Raw genomic sequence first — 25,271 nt, 5'->3', positions numbered from 1 at the left:
CAAGATGGAATTTTATTTCTCTCTCACACATTAAAAAAAAGAAAAAAAAGTTCACAGTCAGTTCAGGGTTGGTATAGTAACTCCAGGAATCATTAGAGACTTAGGTTTCTTCCAGCTCATTCTGCCCCATCCATAGGGCACAGCTCTCATGGTCCATGTTGGTTGCTAGAGCTCTAGTCATCGTGCCCTCATTTAGGGAAGTAGGATGGAGAAAGGGAGGGTGGATAGAAGGGCACACACCTCTCCTTTTAAGGAGACTTATTAGAAGTCCCACATGACGATTACATCTCATTGGCCAGAGATCAGTCACATGGCCATACCTAGCTGCAAAGGAGCCTGGGAAATATAGCCTTTCAGTTGGATGGCAAAGGGCTCAGCTAAAAATTGGGTTTATTACTAAGAAAGAGGGGGGAATGGATATTGGAAACAACTAGCAATTTCTAACATACATGTGAACAGAATTCTCAAAAGAAATACAAATGTAAAACTTTTTTAAAGGGTCAACTTTACTAATAAATAAATGTAAAGCATCCTTCTTACAGGCTTCTCCTGCTAAGATCTTGAAGGGCTGGCCAGACAAGCCATCAAGAGGACACTCAGAAACTGACAGTCTTAATAACAACCTCCATACAGCTGCCCACAGATAGAGTCCCAGGGTAAGGCCCTTCCACCTGCTGAGTGGCTCCTAGCCTTTCTCCCCAGAGTCTCCCTCCAACCCCAAGTGATGTCAGATTCTATAAACACTGGAAGGTGGAGAAAATTCTGCACCCAGGGATTCTCTAACTCAACTATGGCTACAATTAAATTTTAGGTGTTTTTGAAAGTTCCTTAAAAAGTAATATCCTCATGCAAACTGAATCAGCAGTTTCAGAACTAAAAAGAACCTCTGCTCCTTTGCTTGGAGTGTCACAAACCAAGCATGAAAACCAGCCACTAAACATCCATTAATAGGTTTTATCTCAGTGCCCCCTTTCCTCCAAAAACCAAGTAGTTAAATTTGTTCGTGTGGATGTTCAAATACTTGCATGCTCCCGTATGTGTGCCTGCTTCAGGTGAATCTTATATTCTGATTCAGGTAATGTCTGCCTGGAGTGAGTTGGTCCTCCCATGGGATGACTCCTGGTGGGTAGGGAGGCCCAGAGAGTGGTCTGAGCTCATGAACCCCGGCATCCTTTCCTTAAGCCTTTGCCTGTTGCTGACTTGGCTCCTTAGGAATCTGTCTTAACTCTACAAGCTATTTTTTTTTTTTTTTTTTTTTTTTTGCTCTACGCGGGCCTCTCACTGTTGTGGCCTCTCCCGTTGCGGAGCACAGGCTCCAGACGCGCAGGCTCAGCGGCCATGGCTCACGGGCCCAGCCACTCTGCGGCATGTGGGATCCTCCCGGACCGGGGCACGAACCCGTGTCCCCCGCATCGGCAGGCGGACCCTCAACCACTGCGCCACCAGGGAAGCCTACAAGCTATTCTTGAGCGTCTGGTATAGGCTCCAGAGCAGAGCATTCTTGGCTATCTGTTCCGCTCCAGCATCCTTCTCACATGCGCTGACTCTTCTCCTCCAGGCCTTTGCACAAGCCACTCTCTCCACCTAGAACATACACTCTGTATTCTTCACCTGGCTAACTTCACCTCATCCTCCAAGACCCCTCAGGTGTCATTGCCTCCAGGGAGCCTTACTGAACTTGTCTCCTCCCCTCAACACTCAAAGGGATTGGGAAGCCCTCTGTATGCTCCCACGAACCCTCTTTGATTATCTCACCACAGCATGTACCACAGTCTTGGTTTCCTGGCCTAACTCCCCCAACAGACCGAAAACCTCTTGAGGGACGTTGACATATTCATGTTGGTTTCACCACAATTCAGCAGAGTGCCTGGCACACAAAGGACACTCAATAAAGTTTTACTGAATGAATGTTTAGGGAATAATTCAGAAAATAGAAAAGAAGTGTCACAAATCCCAAAGCATCAAGTTAACCAAACTTGATGAACATACATTCATCAAGAACATATGTTCTAGAACATTCTTCCTCTCCTCTTGTCACCCTGGCTCTCCTGCTCCAATGGCAGTCAGGACTGGTAACCTTATGACTGCTCACCTGCTCTTTCCTCGGTCTTCTTCTTTTGCAGGAATCCTCTTAAATGCCACTTCCTCAGGGGCTATCTCTGACCACCTGATCCAAAGTAGTCATTCAGTCGCTTGATTACACATCAGTTATTTTGATTTGCTACACAGCACTCACTGTGTTGCTATTTTATTTATGTGTTTGTTTAATTATTTTCTATCTCCAGCACTAGACCGTAAGCTCCATGTGAGCAGGAACCTTGTCCACAGTTGTATGCCCAGCATCTGACAAAGTGTGTGCTATAGAGTGGAGTGTTCATTAAATGTTTGTTAAATGAATGCATGCTACTGTTAACTGCATTCTGATTTAATTTGATGTTTGCCTTCTCTCTTTGCTCTTGGATTAGGTGCTCCAGAGAAACTGAGAAGGGTCTCCCTCGTGGCATTGGAGGGTGAGAGGGGGACCTCAGTTCCCTTCCTAGGCCAAGGTGGGGTATGTTGCCTACCCACAGCTTCCCTGTGACCAGATGCTGAGGAATCTTGGCCCACGTATCTGCAGCCTCCAGATTCTGGAAATGCTCCTCCAGCTTTCTGTGAGAGCAGCTCCAGATGCCCATTGCCCAGACTGACAGAGGAATGTGCTCAGGGCTACTAGCTGGCTTGGCACCCATCAGGAAGCAAGTGTAGTGGCCAGCACACTGAGAACAGAAATCTTCCTTTTCCATATTGCCACCTTGAGAGTACACGTAGCTGCCTGGCTGGGTGCAGAAGCTGGCCCTGCCTCACGTGGCTTGGCAGCGTGGTTCTCTGGCTCTGCTTTAGAACAGCCTTGAGAAGCTGCGGCCTCTGCTCCTACAGAAATTGCTCTGCCAGCTCAGTGGAGGGCCCGGACTGGAGTCTCTCACCTGTCCCTGGCCCTTCCTTGAAGTCCTTTGGTTTACTGGAAATCATAAACTGTGAGAGACAGCCTTTATCACACTGAACAGTGCACTCTTAATGTTTAACGCCAGAGGCTGAAACGACCAGGGACACTGGCCTCCTGGTTACTCCCAGTGACTGATATTTGCACCTGGTAATTGAGGTCAGATTTGCTTCTCTTAAGTCACGTGGTTTGCTTCAAGGCAGGAAGACGTTGGGGCCACTTGTTGCAAAGGAACCAGGAGGTGATCACAGAAACGCTGCAAACCAGCTTTGGCAGCAAAGGCCATGCTTCCCAAGGAGCCAGCCCTGGGAGCATGGAGCTGAGCTGGTAAGTGACCCACGTGGGGTCTAAACCCCAACATTTGACTCAGAGCAAACTTAGGATACTTTTCTTCCCTCTAAGATAGCTGCTAAATGGAGTCCACTTTGAATCCTTGCTGGAATAGAGTGGGACATTAATTAATTAACAAACTAATTAAACATACTGAATAGGCCACCCAGAAGATTCTGGTCACTTAAGGGTCTCCAAATCACAGTACAGGCCCCACCCTGTGCAGACACCCTAATCTTGCTCCAGGATTTGCTTGACCTCAGGTATTTATCTCCTGGTTGTCATGGAAGCAGCTCAGATAAACAGCAACATAGCCAACCTGGCTTCTCTGCCAGCCTCGGGTCCTGCTGAGTGTGGTGATGCTCCCTGGTGGCCACTGGCGGTCCTGCCCTCTGGGCTGGACGCAGCCCTACACCAAGTCATGCCTGACGCCTCTTTCAGGTGGCCTCTTGAGGCACACAATAGGTGCTCAATAACTGCTTGTTGAATGAAGCATCCCCCAGGGTGTATCTTGGCTCTCAGGCTTCAAGGCTCCTTAGATAAGCCTTCAGTGGCTGCTGTGGCTGCAGCAGATCCACCCTTACCTGGGTCACCCCAGGGACTGCAGGCCATCCTGAACATGGCCACTCATCTCCTCAAGTGACTCAGTTGGCCCACAGGCCACTTCCTCTGCTCCCAGAACCAGGTGGATACACACCTTTGAGGAAGGAGTCAGCTGTGGTCAGGCAACTCGGCTGGAGGGCGAACAGGGATGATGTCTGGCCACAGTTGCACTGGATGCCACGCACCACAGCGAGAGCGGCAGAGGACCCCCCCCCACCTGCGTGCCAGTGGAATGTCACCCTCACTGTCTGCTTATCCACCTGAGGACAAGAGCACACTCTCGACAGAACAACCCTCGAGGATGGACAGCTGGCCTCAAGAGGACACTACAAGGGAACTAAGAGAGAAGCCACTGTCCCCACAGACCCTGAAATGGCTACCAAAGGAAGAGCCACAGTGTTCTCAGGAAAGTTTCTAAAGTGGGACAGATTCTCCCCTCTGTGACACACAGAAAGGGGGTTGGGGGATAGACCAGATTACCTGATCTCTCAAGGCCACCAAAGTCAACCACTGCCCTGTTTAGGGAAGCAGTACAGGGCTGAGTGTGGACTGTGGAACTGGACCTGTGAAGCCCAGGTCTGCTGCATGAAAGCAGTGTAGCTTAGGCTTCATCTAACCTCTGTTTCTTCATTTGGTCATTATGTGAACTAAAGAAGATAATATACATAAAACTTTTAGTATAAACTCTCAATACGTTTTCACTATATAACTATTTTTTCTTTCAAGAACACTGAACTAAACAGAAAAGAAACAGGGAAATGAATGGCGTGGCATTACACATCAGCAGAAACTTCATTACTCACCCCAGCTACCAGAAATGACTGCAAATAATAGTACAGCAAAGACAGGTTTGAGCTTTCTGGCTCAGTCATTCTAGGCTCCTGAGTCATGGCAGATGCACAGCCTACATGAAGCTGAGCCACACGTGAAAGCTGTTTCCACCCACAGACTAGTGGAGCCTACTGATATGCTTAATAAGAATGACAAGGATGATAAAAGATAGCTACCATGGGCCACGCACAGTTCACACAGGTTATTTTATTTAATTCAAACTGCAAATCTGTGAGGTAGGTTGTTCTTGTTCCCATTTTACAGATGCAGAAACTTAGAGGTGAAGAAGCTGAATAATTTCCCAAGTACACCCCCCCACTCACCTGTGTACACACACAAAGAAGCAGAACTGGGATTCAAACCCAGGCCTAATTGACTGTGGACTTCTCCACTGTGCTATACCATCTGAAGCAAAATTCTACGAGTTGTCCATACCCTGGGAAAACCCACTTGGGTAGTCCTTAAGTCTACTTTTCTAGGAGCAAGGGCCACAACTGTGTATCTAAGACCAATGGGAGCAGTCCTCAGGTGACAGTGTGACTAGGGCAGATGGAATGGGCATCTGCCACTCCTGACCCATAGGGCAAAAGTCAGGCTTCTTTTTCTAAAGGGTCTTAGGGAGACTCCTCCCACGTCAGCTTGCTGCAGGAGTAAGGGCCCAGCTTTGCTCAGGGACAGAGAGTTCTAGAGTACCCACCTGCCATCTGCATGTCTGTACCTGTCCCCTCCCCACTCCATGTTCAGTCTCTGTTGCCCCGGGGAGGGGGCAGGGGGTGGTGCAGGGTCTGGCCAACACCAGGCAAGGGTGGGGAATGGGGAAGAGGAGCACTGGGAGCACACCAGCCCCAGCCCCACTCCGCCTCTTAGAAAACAAAGAAGGAGGCTCCCTGCCTCTGCTACCATGGATGACCCTCCCTGAGGGGCTCTTAATGCCCAAGAATGATGGTCCTATGTGTTGAGGAAGCCCTGTCCCCCAATCCCCTACAATAGCCAGAACCAGCTGCCAAAGGATTAGACTCAGAACTGTTTCTGTATATTAACATTTTGTCCTGGAGACCAAAGTGAATCCTGGGGAGGGAACACTGGCCTGGGACTCCATGAGCCATGGTTCCTATTTCCAGCTTTGCCTCTAACTCTCCACATGACCTTAAGCAAGTCACTTGACCTCCCTGGTCTAGAGTTTCCTTCCTGTCAAATGGGAATGATTACATATAATCATCATTGTAGCTGCCACTCACTGAGGGATTACTCTGAGCCAGGCCCTATGCTGGATGCATCATCACATTCATCCTCAGAGTATCCTTTGAGGCAGGTACTATTTTCATTCCCATTTTCAGGAAACTGTGGAGGAACAGGAAAGTTAGGGGACATGCCCACAGTCACACAGTTAGTAAAGGTGGATCTGGCTCTCAGGACCATGTCTGTTTTTCTAAGCTTTTCACCACTGTGACATACAGAGTTACTTCATAAAGATCAAAGACAGTTGTAAAAATGTTTGAAAGCAAAAAAAAAAGGGGAGGGGGGTGGATGCAAAATACAAATATAAAGCACAACCCCCTGGACATCACTTAAGGTATAATCCTAACCCCCTGAAGCACATTCTGTGGAATCTGTCCACAGAATCAGAGACCTCCAAAATGGGAAAGACCTTCAATTAGCCATTTGTTTTTCTCCCTCCTTCCCTTTGAGCAAGAATGTCATGACTAGCCAAATTCTACAGGTGGCACCAGAAAGGTCAAGCGAGGGTGACCAACTTAGGCCCTCAGCTGGCAGGTTAGGAGGGAGACAGAACCAGGATTCCTGGCTCCTAGAAGAGGGGACAGTGATGATAAAAGACCCATTTTTTTTGTCAAGGTGGAGCCCCTCCAACCAGAATTTAAACATTTTAACATAATATTCAAGTACACCTTTTCTAACCTTAAAAATAAATTTTATTTCACTACAAAGCTGGTCAATATTGAGTTCTGAATGTAGTTGGTCCTCTCTCTCCTGGCAAAGCTCTGTATCAGATAAGGCTCACAATTGCAGACAACAGAACAAATGGTGGTTAATACTGCCAGGAGAGGGTCTATACAGAAGGATACTGAGATGTGCAGGATCTGCAAGGCCTGCAGATTTAGAGGCCAACCAGCCAGGAACAATGCCTCAACCACACCTTAGAGCTGGGCCAAGAACAAAATCCTACCTTCCTACAGTGCCCTGCAAGGGCAGCCCCTCCTCCCACTCTTCTCCTAGCTCCCTGGTGCACCCGCCTCCTTCCTGCTCTGCCAGCAATCCCAACTCAGGGCTATGAACTTGGTGTTCCCTCTTCCTGGAACACAGACAATCACATTGCTTGCTCCCTGGCTTCACCCAGATTTCTGCTCAAAGACCCCCTCCTTCGAGAAGTCTTCCTGGACTAGCCTGTCACTTTAACCCCTTTCCCTGCTTGACTCTTACTCATAGCACCTACTGCTCCCAGATACTCTATAAAGTATTGCCTGTCTCCGGAATCAGACTGCAAACTCCATGAGGGCAGGCTGCTTCGTTTGCTGCTCTAAGCCCACAGACTGATAACTTTTAGGTGCTTAACTATTTGCTGAATACTTTATAAAGGAATAAACAAAGGAATGAATGGAAAACATCAATACAAACCAAGTCCTCATGTTCTCCTGCCCGAGCTGGAGGATTGGGGTAGCAGCAAGAGTCACTTTGTGTTGTGGCTGCAGCTGTGCTGTCACCCTGCCCGGATCTCGATCTGCCCTGCAGCTCCCACTTTGGAGGGAAGACATGCCTGGGGACCTGTAGCTCCAAAACTCCCCTGACAATCTCTGCAGCTCTTGGAACTTCTCCAGACTGTTGCTGTGCAGACCATGAAGGCCTGGCTGGGTTCCTGCCCCTGCTTTCCCAGGGCCTCAGATAGGCTGGGAAGTGACTTACCCAAAGTCCCCTTTCTCCCCTAGATGAGTTCAGCCCAGGGAGTGACACTAACAAAAAAATGCAGTCATGTATAGATTCAGAGGGTCACATGAGGTCAGAGTTGCGGGAAGCCTTGGTGATCCGGAGACCAGCCTGTGCTCTGCAGATAACGCAGGCCAGTGCAGGGGCAGGCGTGTGTGTGGACTCTGGGGTCTGGCAGATCCAACCTCCACCAGCCATGTGATTTTGGAGAATCTTTTGAAAAGACAGTATTTGAAAAACACTGCTTTCCTCAGGTGTAAAATGGAAATAAACGGCCCTACTTTATACAGTAAGCTTGTCCTCCTATTCAAAAGTCTTCCCTTCCTATTCTTTATGATATTTAAAGTGAAACTCCTTGCCTTGATAGTCAAATCCCACCACCACCAAAATCCAGTCAACCCAGTGTACCGGCTATGGTCCCTCTGACCCCCTGTCAAACTGCTGCTCTGTCTCACGTCTGTGTACCTGTAGCCTTCTTCTTCTTCTCTCCTACCTGAGCCTACCAAAGCCCAGGGGCAAGCTTCACCAAGTCTCCCCTGACATGGGCTTTTCTGGGCACTCACTGGTGTAAGTATTGCATGTTAACAGATAGCAATAAAGTTTTGACTCTCCAACCAGAATGTGGGATCCTTGAGGGCACAAGGATCAAGAGATCCTTGAGGGTCTCTTCTCTTATGATGTCCCCCGCAACGAGGCATTAAATAATACGTAAAAATTCCTGCTGACTGACTCACCTGAAGTTAGAATTCAGTTAAAATGCTCCCAAATATGAACTCTATTACCCAAGGGAAGGAAAATAAAGATATAAAAATAAATAGGAGACAAATTCAAATCATTTCTATTTCTGCATACTTGGTGTGGAAAAAAAACCCACCTCTACCTCCAGCCCAGACTTGACAAGTAAAGGAACTCCCTGAAAACAATGCATAGAATAAATCACAAGTACTAGTCTCACTTAAAGACTTCAGGAAGGAAAACACAGTTAAACTGAAAACTGTTAACTGGTGTTTAAAAAAAAAAACACAACAAACAGCCAGGAAATGTTTTTAGGACCATGTCTCTCAGAGTCCCTCAGGGGCTGATTCACCCTTCAACATATCCTTCCCAACACCTGCTTTTACTAAAAACCAACAGCCCAACACCAGAGCTTTGTGAGTCAGAAGCAGAGTGAAACTGGACACAGAAGCACTCAGCTATAAAGCACATCACCCACATAACAAGCAATAGCCACACTAAGTATGACTGCCCAGTGCCCTGTGACCATGAGCGTAGGCCCTGGCGAAGCTGAACCAGCACACCCCAGACTCTCCTCCTGCCTTGTTCCTCTCTCTGATCCATGCCTCCACTTCCCCCACCCACTTGCTAAAGACATCTGGAAAAAGGTACTTGCACAACCCTCCACCCAAACGAATTCTACATTATTTCAAGTGAGACCTAAGGGCCAATACATATTTCTTTCTTGTGGTTTTTTTTTTTTTTTGGCGGTACGCGGGCCTCTCACTGTTGTGGCCTCTCCCGTTGCGGAGCACAGGCTCTGGATGCGCAGCTCGGCGGCCATGGCTCACGGGCCCAGCCGCTCCGTGGCACGTGGGATCTTCCTGGACCGGGGCACGAACCCGTGTCCCCTGCATCGGCAGGCGGACTCTCAACCATTGCGCCACCAGGGAAGACCTCTTGTGTTTTTTTAAGTAAGAATATTAAAAGACAGAGCTTAGAAAACTCAAGTGATATGGAGAAGAATTAGATCTACTACCGTTTGATTTTAACCTCATATTAGATAGATAATCTTTTTGAATGCAGTTCTACATCTACACATAGAAACTGTCCCTTTAAATTTCAAACACCAACTTAGTTCTCCTCCTTTCTCAGATTTTTAAAAACAGGACTTGGTCACTACAGCTTACAGAGTCATAAAACACAGTCCACACAAAACCTGTACACAAAAATGCTCATTGCAGCATTTTTCGTAATAGCCAAAACAGTGAAATAACCCAAATGTCCATCAAATGATGAATGAATAAACAAAATGTGGTATTTCCATATAATGGAATATTATTCGGCAAAGAATAGGAATAGAGTACTGACACATGCTACAACATAGATGTACCTTGAAAACATCATGCTAAGTGCAAGAAGCTAGACACAAAAGGCCATATATTGTATGGTTCTATTTATATGATCCAGGATAGGCAAATCTATAGGGACACAAAGTAAATTAGTGGTTGCCAGGGGCTGGGGAAATGGGGAGATTGGGGAGGTGATAATTTAGGGGTACAGTTTCTTTTTGGGGTAATGAAAATGTTCTGAATTGACTCTGGTGATGAATGCACAATCCTGTGAACAGCCTAAAAACCAGTGAATTGTACATTTTAAATGGAATTGCATGGTATGAGAAATATATCTCAATAAAGCTGTTTTTAAAAAAAGAGGACATGACCTAAATATAAGACATGACACCATAAAACTCCTAGAAGAGAACACAGGCAAAAGATTCTCTGACATAGATCGTACTGATGTTTTCGTACATCTCCCAAGGCAACAGAAATAAAAGCACAAATAAACAAATTGGACCTAATCAAACATAAGCTTTTGCACAGCAAGGAAACCATAAGCAAAACAAAAAGATGACCTATGGACTGGGAGAAAATATTCGCAAATGATGCGACCGACAAGAGCTTAATTTCCAAAATATATAAACAGCTCATACAACTCAATAACAAAGAAAAATTAACAACACAATTGAAAACTCGGCAGAAGACCTAAATAGATATTTCTCCAAAGAAGACATGCACATGACCAATAGGCACATGAAAAGATGCTCATCATCGCTAATTATTAGAGAAATGTAAATCAAAACTACCATGAGGTACCACCTCACACTGGTCAGAATGGCCATCATTAAAAAGTCTACAAATAACAAATGCTGAAGATGGGGGCGTAGAAAAGGGAACCCTCCTACACAGTTGGTGGGAATGTAAATTGGTGCAGCCACTATGGAAAACAGTATGGAGATTCCTCAAAAAACTAAAACAGAGTTGGCATATGATCCAGCAATCCCATTCCTCGGCATATACCCAGGCAAAACTATAATTCGAAAAATATATGCACCCATATATTCATAGCAGCACTATTCACAATAGCCAAGACATGGAAGCAACCTAAATGTCCATCAGCAGATGAATGGATAAAGAACATGTAGTATGTATATTCAATGGAGTATTACTCAGCCATAAAGAATAAAATAATGCCATTTGCAACATGGATGGACCTAGAGATTATCATACTAAAAGAAGTACGTCAGAAAGAGAAAGACAAATACCATATGATATCACCCACATGTGGAATCTAAAATACGACACAGGGCTTCCCTGGTGGCACAGTGGTTAGGAATCCACCTGCCAATGCAGGGGACATGGGTTTGAGACCTAGTCCAGGAAGATCCAACATGCCACAGAGCAACTAAGCCCGTGTGCCACAACTACTGATCCTGCGTTCTAGAACCCGTGAGCCACAACCACTGAGCCCATGTGCCACAACTACTGAAGCCCGCACGCCTAGAGCCCGTGCTCCGCAACAAGAGAAGCTACCACAATGAGAAACCCACACACCACAATGAAGAGTAGCCCTGCTTGCCACAACTAGAGAAAACCTGCACTCAGCAATGAAGACCTAATGCAGCCAAAAATAAATAAATAAATTAAAAATAAAATAAAATAAACCTTATTTAAAAAAATAAAATGAAGTACGACACAAATGAACATATCTACAAACAGAAACAGATTCACAGTCATAGAAAACAGACTTGTGGTTGCCAAGCTGAAGGGGGGATGGGAGAGGGAACGACTGGGAGTTTGGGATTAGCAGATGCAAACTATTATATATAAAGTGTACTAACAACAAGGTCCTACTGTATAGCACAGGGAACTATATTCAATATCCTGTGATAAACCATAATGGAAAAGAATATATATATGTATAACTGAATACATTGCTGTACTTTGCTGTATAGCAGAAATTAACACAACATTTTAAATCAACTATACTTCAATAAAGTTTTTTTAAAAAGAGGACACAGGAAAAAATACCCCACAATCTCAAATTAGTGACTGTTGTTTGTGAGACTGACTATTGTATAAGTCTATTAGTTTGAAACATCCAGAGTTAATGTGTCCTTGAGGCTATTTGTCCTGAGTGGCCTGAGAATAAGTGCCCCAAAGCAGTGCTCAGAAAGGTCCCACAGAACAAAGGACAGCTTTTCTTTCACTGACCGCAGTTTTAACTGTAAGATTTTAAAACATTCAGGTATCAGCAGGTACTTATGAGTGACCTGGTTTATAAAACAGTTGATTTTGACAATTTAGACTTGGGTTGCCTCAGTTACTAGAACTAGGCTGAGACAGAGTTATGCTCAGGGAGTTTAGGGTTTGTCAGTGTCTTCATCCTCGAACAGGTCACTGAACCTCCTGGGTAAAGAGGAAGAATTTTCAAATTTTTGAAATCAAACTTTTCCAATTTATGGAGGTTACAGGTTCTTCAAATGAACAATTAAACTACCTTGCGTCAATTGGTACACATAATGATGCACATAAGGCAAACAGTAATCAAGGCAAATTTTACCAGTGTGTGCCAACAATTCAGGTTAAATAAAATAAGAAAGAAAAAGAATACTGTGTAAAATTAGGATAGTAAATTTAGAGATGGGGGTTGTTTGGGAATTATAATGTGGTTTCCCATGAATTTCACTTTGTTCCTTTTTCAGTCTATAAGAACAAATACAATTCATCTTCTACCCATAGGTGGTCAGCCTAATTTTCTGATAAGAGGCAAGAGCTACAGAGACCTTGGGCTGCCCCTCTGGCTTGCTACATTTTAGCTCTGTGAGTAATCTAATCTCTGAGTCTTGGTTTCCATATTTGTAACAAAAGAATTATTTGACCAAGTTTTTGTGGAGATTGAATAAGATGTAAACTGTGGAGCGTGGTGCCTAATGCACAGAGGCTTGTGGCAAAGCTGGCACAGGCTGGGTGCAGGGGGGGATCATCAAGTTCCTCGCAAAGAAAGACTTGCGACACTGAGGGAAGATGTCAGAGAAACTTTGTCAGGCAGGGCCTAAAGGTTTGCAGGTAAGGGAAGGACACCACCAAACCTAGAAGATGCTGATAATCAAGGAAGGCTTTTGCCAGACCCCTCATTAGAATGCCAATAAGTGGTGTAGTTGCCCTTAGCGTTAAGGACAGAAAGTACCCTTATTCCCAAATATAAAACTTAGAATTAGTGTCTATTGAGGGTAAAGCTAACAAATAGGGTGGAAACAGAATATAAACAATCTCCACTCAAACTGCTCAGATTACAACACTAATGGGGAGTCTTAGGATCGATAAACTAGAGCTGTGAAATTACCAGCTGCGGGATGAGAGGGAAGATCAGATGCAGAAGCCCTCCAAGGGGGCTGCAAAGTCAGGGCAAGCAGACAGAAACCCTGGGCCCTGCTGGGCCAGGGATGGCTCTCCAGCAGTACACGAACAGTCCACCCTATGAGCAACTGGAAGAAGGCCAACGAAGTCCACGCAAAGAACACCTCATATTTCTGGCTTACCACACACTTGTTGAATTAAAGGGACTGTCTGGGTGGGTACCACCTCCTAGGATGACAAAAGGGGACAGGCCCAAGGAGCAGAAGGGAAGGGACACCACACTCACACTGCAGAGGATGCCCTCCTTGCCCTGCATCCCCTCTGCAACATTCTAGTAATACTTCTGGTTTCACTGCTGTTGTTTTTTTGTTTTTATAAACAAACTGTGAAAATCAACAAACTACCTCAACATCAAACATGTGTGATTTGCACCAATTCTTACACACACACACACAAAAAAACCCCAAATAATGTAGAACAAATAAGAGAAAAACTCTGGTCAACCTCTAAGCTCACCCATGGCTGGTGGCTGGCATTCTTGTCCTCAGGAGGAGGGAGTCCATTTTCTTGTTTCTCTGCGGCCTCACGACTGCCTGAAGTGCAGGGAAGTCCAGGGCCTGCTGCCATCTGCAGGCAAAACAGAAAAAACACAAGTTATGGCTCAAATCATTCACCTGAAGCCCCCAACCTGGGCCTGTCCCCAGGCAGCTGGAAAACCTGGGGCCTGTCCGGGTGTAAGAAACAGAACTCACTCAGTTCTGTGTTTGGGACCCCACCACAGAGTTGTGACAGACATAGTAAAAGTTCTAAATGATCAAGGGCTCAAGTATTTTTTTTTTTTTTAATAAATTTATTTATTTATTTTTGGCTGCATTGGGTCTCTGTTGCCGCATGCTGGCTTTCTCTAGCTGCGGTAAGGAGGGGCTACTCTTCGTTGTGGAGTACAGGCTTCTCATTATGGCAGCTTCTCTTGCTACAGAGCACGGGCTCTAGAGTGCTGGGTCAGTAGTTGCGGCACACGGGCTTAGTTGCTCCGCAGCATGTGGGATCTTCCCAGACCAGGGCTCTAACCCGTGTCCCCTGCATTGGCAGGCGGATTCTCAACCACTGCGCCACCAGGGAAGTCCTCAAGTATTTCTTAACAACAGCAGCAAACCCTTACACATGTGCCAGACATTGCTCTGAATGACTTACATTTATTAACTCATTTAATCCTCATAGAAATAGGTGAGGGACTTCCCTGGTGGCACAGTGGATGACTCCTCGCTCCCAGTGCAGGGGGCCTGGGTTCAATCCCTGGTCAGGGAACTAGATCCCATATGCATGCCACAACTAAGAGTTCATATGCCACAAATAAGGAGTTGGTGAGCCACAACTAAGGAGCCCTGGAGCTGCAACTAAGGACCCAGCAAGCTGCAACTAAGGAGCCCGCCTGCCTCAACTAAAACCCAGTGCAACCATAAATAAATAAATAAATAAATTTTTTTTAAAAAAATAGTGAATGTTTTAGGAGGTCTCTGCCAATTTGCCTGATTATTGAGTTAGGCTGAATAATTAAAATGAAAACCTTCATAAAACCTGATTTCAAAGAAGGGTCAACTATGAAAACTCTGTGAGAGATTCTGAGCATCCTCCAGATCAGTCATTCCCTGAATATTTATCAAGTGCCTGTTATGGACCAGACACTGCTCTAGAACCTGGGAATAGCGACACAGACACAAAAGACAAAGTCCCTGCTCTCACAGAGCTTCCATTCTGGTGGAGGGCGGCCACAACAGAAGAGGTGATAAATGTTGTACAGAAGAAAAAGCAGGGTAAAGGGGATACAGAGTGATGACAATGCTGCTAATATTCATTCATTTATTCATTCGTTTCCAAGTGCTTATTAACCATCTACCACAAGTAGGCACTATGCTGGGATGCAATGATGGGCCAAAAATAGACATGGCCCCTGCCTGTAAGGGCTACTTACTCACACAGGAGAAGCATATGATCACCCAAATAAATGCAAAGATGTTAACTCATGGTAGCTGTGATAGCAGAATGGCACAGGTCCCAGTGAGGGCATCCTAGGACGCTCAGAAGCCTGGGATGGAGTGGGAGGAGGACAAGCATCCTTGGTAAAAAGCAGACCATGTGCAAAGGCTGGATCACAGACAGCAAGCCAGAGGCAGAGTGGGGAGAGAGGAGGCAGATGGAGGTGGAGAAGGGATGTGGGCTCTTGCACAGCACTCCCAGCCACAAGATGTCCTTATCCTCTGAGAACTGGAGCACCACACAAGGGCCTTAGGCAGAGGAGTAAGATGGTTGGATGCCTGTGTTTTTAAAAGATTACACTATGTGGTAGGCTGAATAATGGCCCCCCCAAAGATGATGATGTCTGAATCCCCGGAAGCTATGAATATATCTCCTTACATGACAAAAAGGACATTGCAGATGTGACTAGGTTAAGGATCTCGAAATGGGGAGATTATCCAGGTGGGCCCAATGTAATCACAAGTGTCCTTATAAGAGGAACACAAAGAGAGATTCAACTACAGATGAGTGTCAGAGCGATGCAGTGTGAGAAAGACTTGTTAGTTTTAAAGGTGGAGGAAGGGTCCATGAGCCAAGGAATGCAGGAAGCCTCCAGAAGCTGGAAAAGTCAGCAAAATGATTCTCCTCCAGAGTCTTCAGAAGGAAAAGGGCCCTTCTGAAACCTTCAGAGCTGTAAAATAATAAATTTGGATTGTTTCAAGCTACTAATTTTGTGTTCATTTGTTACAGCAAAAACAGGAGACTAATACACCCTGGTTTTTGTAAAACACAGGCTAGAGGTTATGGGAAGGGGAGGCAGGGACCAGCTGGAGGTCACTGTGTCATCCAGACAAGAGATGTGAGAGCTTGAACCACAGCGGTGGCAGTGAGGTGGAGAGGAGCTGAAGGACCCCAGGAGGGGAGGAGTCGGCCAGTCAAGTTCCAGACATTATTGGAATGCAGCAGCAGGCCTTCTTTAGGCTCAGGACCTGCCTGGCTCACCCTGGGCAGCGCTTACCACCCTTTGTAGAAGGCGGAAGCTTGCACTAGGGCTGTAAGACCACCTCCAGATAGAGACACCATCTGCTCACTTAACAGGGACCTGCCAACCCCTTTCCCACAAAGGAGTCCAGGGATTTCCAGGAACACTCTAAGAACTAACACTCTCGGAATTTCGACTAGGAAAAAAGCAGCAATTGTTTCTGCCAAGCATTAGGCCTTGCAGTGAACCTTTTTTTCTTCCTAAGAGAGATTTTGTAATCCTGGAAAGGAGGCATCTAAATTTAAATATACCTATCTTCAACCCAGGTGAAACAGAACCATGATTATATCTAACATGTAGAAATTTCACGGTCAGTAGCATAATGCAGAAGTTAAAGAAAGAGAATAAAGGAGAAACTAGGAGACCCTCTCCCAGCATTTCCTCCATTGTTATTTAATGATTCAGATCTACTGAAAAAGTGGGATCCTAATCTGGTCCAGCCTAAAAGGGCTATTGAGAAGAAGAGGCAATAAAAATTATTTCAAAGGATTTTAGATATATTCTATTTTACTCCAAAAGTATAAATATATACCTACCAAGACAAATACCCTGGAGGATACTGAAGGGTGGCAAGAAAGTCTTGTCATCCTCCCATGGCTTTGCAGGAGGCCACAGGGACCTAACTAGATTCTAGGAGCATATAAGGACCCAGGAGTGCCTGCAGATGGCAAAACACCAGGCAGTCCTGTTAAGGTTAGGACACATTAATTTAAAAATAGTTATATGTTTAAATTGTTTTTCTGTTGACAAAAGTGACATATGTTTATTAGTGGAAACCCCAAAAATTTCCTGTACTCCCAACAGTCCAGAGATAACTTATCTGTAAATATTTCTTCCAATTTTTCACACACACACAGGCATACACACATACACACTTTCTTTTTAACAACATTAGGATAGTGTGCATATTTTTCTTTTGCAACCAGCTTTGTTTTATCTAACAGTATATAATTTTTCCATGTCAGTAGATATACTTTAAGATTTGGCACTATTCTATCACTATTTTCCATGGTATCAAAATCACTTAACTAATCCCTTATTGTTAGACAACGGAGTGGTTTCTAACTTTAAGATAACGGAAGTCACACTGGGAAGAACAGCCCCATATATAAGAACACCTCCCCATTTAAAATCTGTGTCTGAAGCTCAGATTATTTCTTAGGGTTGTGTTTCACACCTTTCAGTCATCCATACATCAATATTATTATTTTGCCATAATTAAATGCCATCTGTACCGTACTTAACATTTCTCTTTAAATCAACTCATTTTTGCCCTTAAATAAAAGCGTTTTAAAAGCAAACCTTATTTACTATTGTCAATGGAAAACCAGCATCAAATGTCATAAATGAAGGCAGTCACAATAAATAAATACAATGGAAAACACAACAGTGTCACGAAAATACAGTTGATATTGCTATCCCTTTGCTCATCCTTTTATATCAAGTGGGAGATTAGGAAGGTTTAACAAGGTGTTAAAGACGTATTAGCTCCAAGATGAGATTTTTCTCCTCCCCTTGGTCAGAAGATTGGAAAGGAATTGACCAGAGGAATAACTTTCTTACCATGGGAGTCAGTGTTAGATGATGCTGCAAATGTATCCCACCTCGAATTACCCTGCACCACCTGAAATACGCCCAAAGGCAAACATGTTTTAGGATACATGTTGAAATCAGAATTATGGGGATAAAATGTATGGACACTTTAAAAAGGTTTTGATAAACTCCATCCAAGTTAGTTTTACCATAGTTTTACTATGAGAGTGCCCACTTTACTTCACCCTCAGATACTGTTATAAACAAAAATGTTAAAATGTTAAGCTTTTTAGTGTAAGATATTCAGCAGCTGAATTTTCAAAGCTATTTTCATACTCCTCCAGCCAGTTTCTGACCCTGGGGAGGGCAATTATATGAACCTCAGCTAGTGGTAAATTTACACAAACTGATATTGCACTTGGTTTAACCAAGCTAAAGTAAACTCAGTAAAACATGAGGAAGTGACTTTAGCATTTGCAAATATTTTAGAATGCTTTTGTGCAGGCAAAGGTCAAATGAGGATCAGAATAGCATGGATTCCAAAGAATACTTTTGAGAAATAAGAGACCCAGAGAGGCATTACTCCTGAGACACAAAACACTAAAACTTTTCAGTAAGTCAATGAAAACTCTAAAATAAACATGTGTTTAAGCCTTCCTATCTTGGTGTAATGAGCAACTGCACAAATAGGTTACAGATTAATGCAACTGTTAAGACTTCTAAAATAGAAAAATAAAAGCGTATTTTGAAGCATGAAGAGTTAATAACAATAGGAAGCTTCCAGATTATTTCAATAATTCTTAGGCAGACACGTGTGTATGTGCCTGTGGGAGAGGAGGATTAAAAACATGCTAAAAAGTTTCTTATGTTTGAAATGAAGTTGGACATTCTGATTAATTTTTAGCATTTATAGGAAAATATGTTTACCTATGCTTAGAACTTAATGAGGGCTCCTAATAGGATACAGAATTCCAAGTCACTAAATGAAATGCAGGAAGGAAGGAATGGGGACAAAGACACCTTGATGATTCCAGAAGAGGTCATAAGAAAAAAAAAGGAATATATAAATAACACAACTCAATAACAAAAGACAATCAAATTTTCCAAGTAGATCTGAATAGACATTATTCCAAAGAAGATATACAAATGGCTAATAAGCATATTAAAAGATGCTCAATATCATTAACCATCTGGGAAGTGCAAATTAAAACCACAATGAGCTCGAAATTTACACCTGTTAGGATGGCTATAATCAAAAATATAGACAAGTGTTGGTGAGGATGTAGACAAATTGAAACACTCATGCATTGCTAGTGGGACTGTAAAATGTTGCAGCTACTTTGGAAGTTTAAACAAAGACATACCATATGATCCAGCAATTCCACTTCTAGGTATATACCCAAGAGACGTGAAAATATATGTTTACACAAAAATTTGTATATGAATGTTCATAGAAGCATTATTAGTAACAGCCAAAAAGCAGAAACAATCTAAGTGTCCCTCAACTGATGAATGGATAAACAAAATGTTTATCCACATGATAAATCCACATGATGGAATATACTGGGCAATAAAAAGGAACAAACTGGGGCTTTCCTGGTGATGCAGTGGTTAAGAATCCGCCTGCCAATGCAGGGGACATGGATTCGAGCCCTGCTCCAGGAAGATCCCACATGCCACGGAGCAACTAAGCACATGTGCCACAACTACTAAGCCTATGCTCTAGAGCCTGGGAGCCGCAACTACGAGCCTGCGTGCTACAACTACTGAAGCCTGCGTGCCTAGAGCCTGTGCTCTGCAATGAGAAGCCACCGCAATGACAAGCCCGCGCACCGCAACGAAGAGTAGCCCCCACTCGCCACAACTAGAGAAAGCCCGCGTGCAGCAACGAAGACCCAATGCAGCCAAAAATTTTTTTAAAAAAGGAACAAACTACTGACACATGCTGTAGTGTGGATAAACCTCCAAAACATTATGCTAAGTGTATGAAGCCAGTCACAACAAACCACATATTGTTACAATCCCATTTATATGAAATGTCCAGAAATAGGCAAGTATATAGAGACTGAAAGTAGATTAGTGCTTGCCTAGGGCTGGGGAGGGGAATATTAAGGGATACTGGAGAATGATTGCTAATGGAGTAATAAAGATGTTCTAAAATTAGATGATGGTTACACCCTCTGTAAATATACCACAAACCACTGAATTGTATCCTTTTAATGGGTGAATTTTATGGTATGTAAATTATATCTTAATAAAGTTGTTAATAATAATAAAAAGGAGACCATAAATGAAGCTAACAGATAGGAGACCAGACTACGGGAAGATTTACAACATTGACATTTCACGAAGGATTAACATTTTAGTGAGCATACCAATATATAAGGATCAAAATGAAAACCAGATAGAAAATATCAGAAACCTAGAAGAAGAGTAATGAGACAAATAGGCAATTCACAAATGGCAAAACAATATGATGAGATGCTCAATTAAAACAGAAATGGAGTACTGCTTAACCCACTAGTTTGACAAAAAATTAGTAAATTAGATAATAATAAGCGCTGACAGACATTGGAAAAGGGACTCTTCATGGACTCCTGGTGGGAGGAAACAGATGAAGCCATTCAGCAGCACAAAGTAGCAGTTTTTAGTAAAAGACATCCTACAAGTATCCCAGAATTAGCAACCTCATACCTATCTATGGATCTATCTATCTCAGAGACATTCTTGCCAGAGAACACACAGAGACACTGGAAAGGATATCTGGTGCAGCACTGTTTGTGGAAGCAAGGAGTTGGAGGCCACTTAATGTCTATTTCCAGGGGACTAGTTAAGTACTTGCGGTGTACACTCTTCATAGAAAATTATGCAACAGCCAGGATTAATGAATCAGACTTACATATATCAATATGGTTCGACTTAAAAACGTAATGCTGAGGGAATCAAAGAAACAGTATGAGATTTATAGCACAGCAGTATTTATTTAGATAAGTACAACAAAAGCAAAACATGACATACATTTCAAAGATAAACATTTTCTGAGAAGATATAAGGAAAGGTAGTTTGTAAAACAAACAAATATGTCACCATGGCTGCCTAAGTGTGCGTGCACGGGAAGGAGCGTGTTGAGAAATGGAGGATAAAAGGAAATAACGAAATGAAACAAAATGACAGACTCTAAATGGACCAAGGGTTATAGTGTGCCATGACTGAAGAGTATGAGCAATTCAATTTTGAAGGCCTGAGATCCTAAGGAAAATAAAATTCCATGCATCATTTTCTTGTGAAAAATGTAATAAAGTACATCACATGCTGGTGGCTAAACCAATGAATAATAAAGCCACGAGAAAAGAAGGTAGTAGGGAGGCTTGCACGGTCTTTAGCGGATTCATTCGGTTTTCAGGAACATGGAAGCAAGAACCTGGGGTGGTGAAAATGCTGTGGATGGTGTCGACTACAAACCTCTCCCTCTCCACCCACAGACAGAAGAGAGGAAAGGGAGAGAACCATGCATTTCAGCTTAAATTTAGTTAATAGGAGAGAGAAGAGACATTAACGAATTCTAAAGAAAAGGAATAGCTCATTGAAAGTACATCACAAAATCAAAGAATCCGATTTTCTGGCTCATGATAAAGGTGGTATTTTCTAAAAGCAATAAATACTCACCACCACCCTGAAGGGGTGTACAGAGGGGGAACTCCATGTTTTAAAAATTAGGACCTTGATCTTTTGTCAAGGCTGTTTTCAAAGTTAAGGTTATTCAAGTGTTCTTTCAGTAATGGGTCTTATGATCAGATCCATGTGATTAGGCTGAGACAAAAGTTAAGTAAAAGGCGGGTGCTCTTAGTATTGCCTACAAAAACCATCATCACTCCAAAGTAAGTCAAGTGTCTGCAGATTTAGTCACTTTACTCCTAACACTTAGGGTCTTTTCCCATCTACACAACTGGTCTTGTGGGCACCTTGCATATATATTTTCTCTTGCCAGGGAATGGGGGACACCCAAGGGCAGCGGCTGTCTCCATAGCCTTGAGGTGGAGCCCAATTTTGAGCTGGCATGACCAAGTGCAAAGACCTGGGCATTCATCTTTCACCCTTCTGCTGGTGGACAGAGTGGACAGAAAGTGTCCTGTTTGGGATGGACTGAGTCCCCGAGTGCATCCACCCCTGACCATTTCTGCCAGCCCTGGGGTTGGGGCCCCTGCAGAGTCAGCCCCTGTTTTCACCTGGGCAGAGCCTTGGGGAGGAGCGGCATCCTGGCCTAGTTACTCTCCATGCCTACGACCAAGGGAGATGAGCTGCAAGCTTGCCAGCTCAGGGAACACCTGAAAGGCACCCCAGGTGCGCCCAAGTACACCAGATCTGAAAAACGTAGCCAAACAAGCCAGGTATGGGGCTGCGTGCCCAAGCAGAGGAGTTTGATAGAGATAAGAAGGCGTAAATTATGAATTCCTCCCTGCTGGGCTCAGGTGAGACATTCTGCTCAGCATTTTACATACATCCTTCCACTTTGATTTTTACAGAAACTCGGTGGAGGCGTGGGGTGGGGTGGGTGTCGGCCTTCTACAAAAAGAAAACGTGTGATGGGAGCGGTGGCCTGGCTAGCCCCCGCCCCACCTCGACCCCACGCAGCCAGATCCTTGGCGCGTTTGTCCAAGCCCCCCGCCACCCCGCCCTGGGCTTCCAGCCCTGCCTGGAGGATCAGAGCCACAGGAGCCCAGCGGTACCGCATCTCAGGCCCTCCCAGCCCCGCCGCAGGAACCCCCAGCCAGGCCGGCCCTCGCCCAACGTCCGCCTGGCGTCCCGCCCGCGCGGTCCGCAAGGAGGAGCCCGCGAGGCGACCACGAAAGGGCTGCGCTTACCTCGCCGGGCGCGGGCTGTGGCCTCAGCTCGCTAGCCCCAGGCCCACCGCCCGTACCCTGCGCCCCTCGCCCCGACGGCTGATACGCCGGCTGTTGGACACCGCCACTTTCATTTTCCTCAACACTGTCGGCAGGAAAGCGAAAGCGAAAGTGAAAGCGGCCGAGAGGCGGGCTTGAGCCCAAGCGCGCGGTGAACGCGGAGCGCGGGGCCGTCAGCCAGAGGCGGGGGCCCGGGCCTCGGGTCTGCACGCGGCCGTCCGGGCGGCGTTCGGCTGGAGCCACGTCCACCCGAGACACCGCTAGTCAGCCCGTTGCGCACGTCGCGGCCGCGCATTGCGCCCTCGCCCGGCTACGCGGCCCACGGCGCCTCAATCCCCCCGGGCTGCTTTCTCATCTGCCCTTCATTTAGCGCCCGCCGGGGCCTCGCAGCTGGAGGCGGGCCCGGGATCTGACTGCCGGCGGCGCTTCGTGGGTTTCTGGCCTGAGCGGGCGGGTGCTGGCCTGGGCGTTCGGGGGCAAGCCTCTGAGGGGTCCCGGTGGGAGGTGCTGAGGGAACTGCTGCAGGTTTCGTTCGCCGACCCCGGGGGTCCGGCGCTCCCCAGCCCAGGCATGCGCACTGGTCCCTCTGCCCCGCTGGGGGCACAGGCACCGCCGACAGCCCGTTCCTGACCACGAGGTACCAGGCTCTTCATCCTCGGTCAGCGGGGAACTAAAAGTCAGTGATGTCGGTGAAATGAGGGGCGCTTCGTTTGATAAGAAAAACTGGAACAGCAAGTTTAAGGTTTGGAATCCTGGTCTGAGTGGTGCCTATCAATACCCGAGGATTTAGAGATTCCAGGTTAAAGCCCTGACTCTGGCACTTGTTGGCTGTGTGATTTGGAGCAAAATATTTACTCCCTTAGCTTTAGTTTCTTCTCCTGTAGGATGGGGATAATAACCATACCTACCTCAGGGTTGTGGGAATTAAATGAAACGATATAAGGGAGAAAATATTTGGTATTTTCTATTGGCTGTAGGTGGGTTCTTTGAGGGCAGCGACCAAATCATTGTTTTTCTGGATGCTTGATAGACATTGTCTAATAGTCAGTTGATAAAAGGATAGTTTTCAAAGTTCGAACTGTGTTATCTTCACTTAGAAGAACTGGAGGGGGGGATGGGGAGGGCACTGCAGTCTTTTTGGAAGGCACCTCACACTTAGCCTGACAATTAACCCCTATAATTATGCCACTGCTAACAAAGTTTGACAGAAGTCTCTACAGCTCTGTCCAGCATCAGCCACTGACAGCTGAAAAATACTTTTGTAAGCACTTCTGTAGAAACCGAAAAACACTGTCAAGACTCCGTACCCAAAAAACAATTTGCCATGTGTTTCTTTGTTATTTTTTGTCATAGAGCAGTGTGATAACTGGAACAGAAAAACAAAACAAACTGCTTAATCTGCCAGTCACTTTGGTTTGCCTGTTTGTAATTTGGGCACATTCCCTGCGTGATGGAGGCCTTGATCTGTGACTGATGTTGTGGCTTTTCCAGTGTCCTTGCAGTGTTTCCCTCAAGAGCAGGTGGGGCAGTAGGGCAGGCCAAAGGATGACCTTAGAAAAACACGTTTTCCCCTCCAGAAGATGATGCTTTTGGCCTGTGGTATGAAGCAAAAAGGAAAAAAAAAAAAAAAAATCATCAAGGCAAGCCTTGGAGCCTCTTCCTTGTTATAGGACAATAATTCTTGACTCCGTGAGAGCAAGTAGAGCCAAAGTTACATCAAAAGTATGTCTGGGGGTCTTCCCTGGTGGCACAGTGGTTGAGAGTCCGCCTGCCGATGCAGGGGACACGGGTTCATGCCCTGGTCCGGGAAGATCCCACATGCCGTGGAGCAGCTGGGCCCGTGAGCCATGGCCGCTGAGCCTGCGTGTCCAGAGCCTATGCTCTGCAACGGGAGAGGCCACAACAGTGAGAGGCCCGCATACCGCAAAAAAAAAAAGTATGTCTGGGAGATGAGGGGCAGAAAAAGAGAAAAAAAAGTCACAAGAAGATAAAGCCAAATCCTGGTTGCCTTTTATAGATGTTACACATGGGAACAGAGAGGTGCCAGGAGGTGATGGCTAGCCTGGAGTCTTGGTGATTTCCCAAGGTCTAGATTTGGTCTTCAACCTTGTGGGGTCAAACATTTCATCTTTCAGTGTTCCAGCATTGACTAAAAATCAGCGAAGTGTAAAATCAGGATGCAAACTTATTGATTTCATTAACTATTTGCTAGAATCTATGTTAAGTGCATTACATACATTGTCTCATTTAATTCTCTCTACAGTCCTGTAGTGCCTTGCCATCTTTTTTCAGTTGGGGGAAAAAATGAAGGAAATCCCCAAGGTCACACAGTTAATATGTATATAAGTGGTAGAGTCAGGGTTCAAATAAAGGCTGATTCCAAAACCTGGAGCTTAACTATTCCTGTTAGAAGTAAAACCGCCCAGAACACCAGACTCTAGAGTTTGTCTGATGAATGCACTCTGTTCTGTGCATTTTGAACTGTGCAGTTTGGAGCCTAATTTTCAGAAAGTGGCTTGGCGAGCTTGAAATAGAATCGGAAGAGTGAATTATCTGCCTTAAATGTTTAATGATCTCAGGCTTGGGTAGCCTGCTGCGTCTTCTTCCACAGCAAAGGTCAGATGACCTGCTGGGGGGACTGGGCACTCATTCCTGCTGGCCTGGCTGGCCCTTCTCCTCGG

The 25,271-nt window shown here is 45.1% G+C and overlaps 1 protein-coding gene across 4 annotated transcripts in view; it reads right to left on the bottom strand.

The window, feature by feature from the left end:
• Positions 1-23,046, bottom strand: part of RAD50 (RAD50 double strand break repair protein) — a 234,168-nt gene extending 211,122 nt beyond the window's left edge. Inside the window, exons 1-2 of one of the 4 annotated variants that reach the window (XM_060296199.2) lie at positions 22,552-23,046; positions 13,603-13,725 (exon numbers count right to left, since the gene is read on the bottom strand). In XM_060296199.2, coding sequence (XP_060152182.1) covers positions 13,603-13,725 — 123 coding nt within the window. In that variant the 5' untranslated portion in view covers positions 22,552-23,046. The remainder of the gene's footprint in view (positions 1-13,602; positions 13,726-22,551) is intronic. The other 3 variants (XM_060296200.2, XM_060296201.2, XM_060296202.2) reach the window with 3 other exon arrangements.
• Between the last annotated feature and the right edge of the window lie 2,225 nt (positions 23,047-25,271).

Source organism: Globicephala melas, chromosome 3 (assembly GCF_963455315.2).
Source record: "Globicephala melas chromosome 3, mGloMel1.2, whole genome shotgun sequence".
NCBI classification, from domain to species: Eukaryota; Metazoa; Chordata; class Mammalia; order Artiodactyla; family Delphinidae; genus Globicephala; species Globicephala melas.
This window is presented reverse-complemented; position numbering and strand designations above follow the sequence as displayed.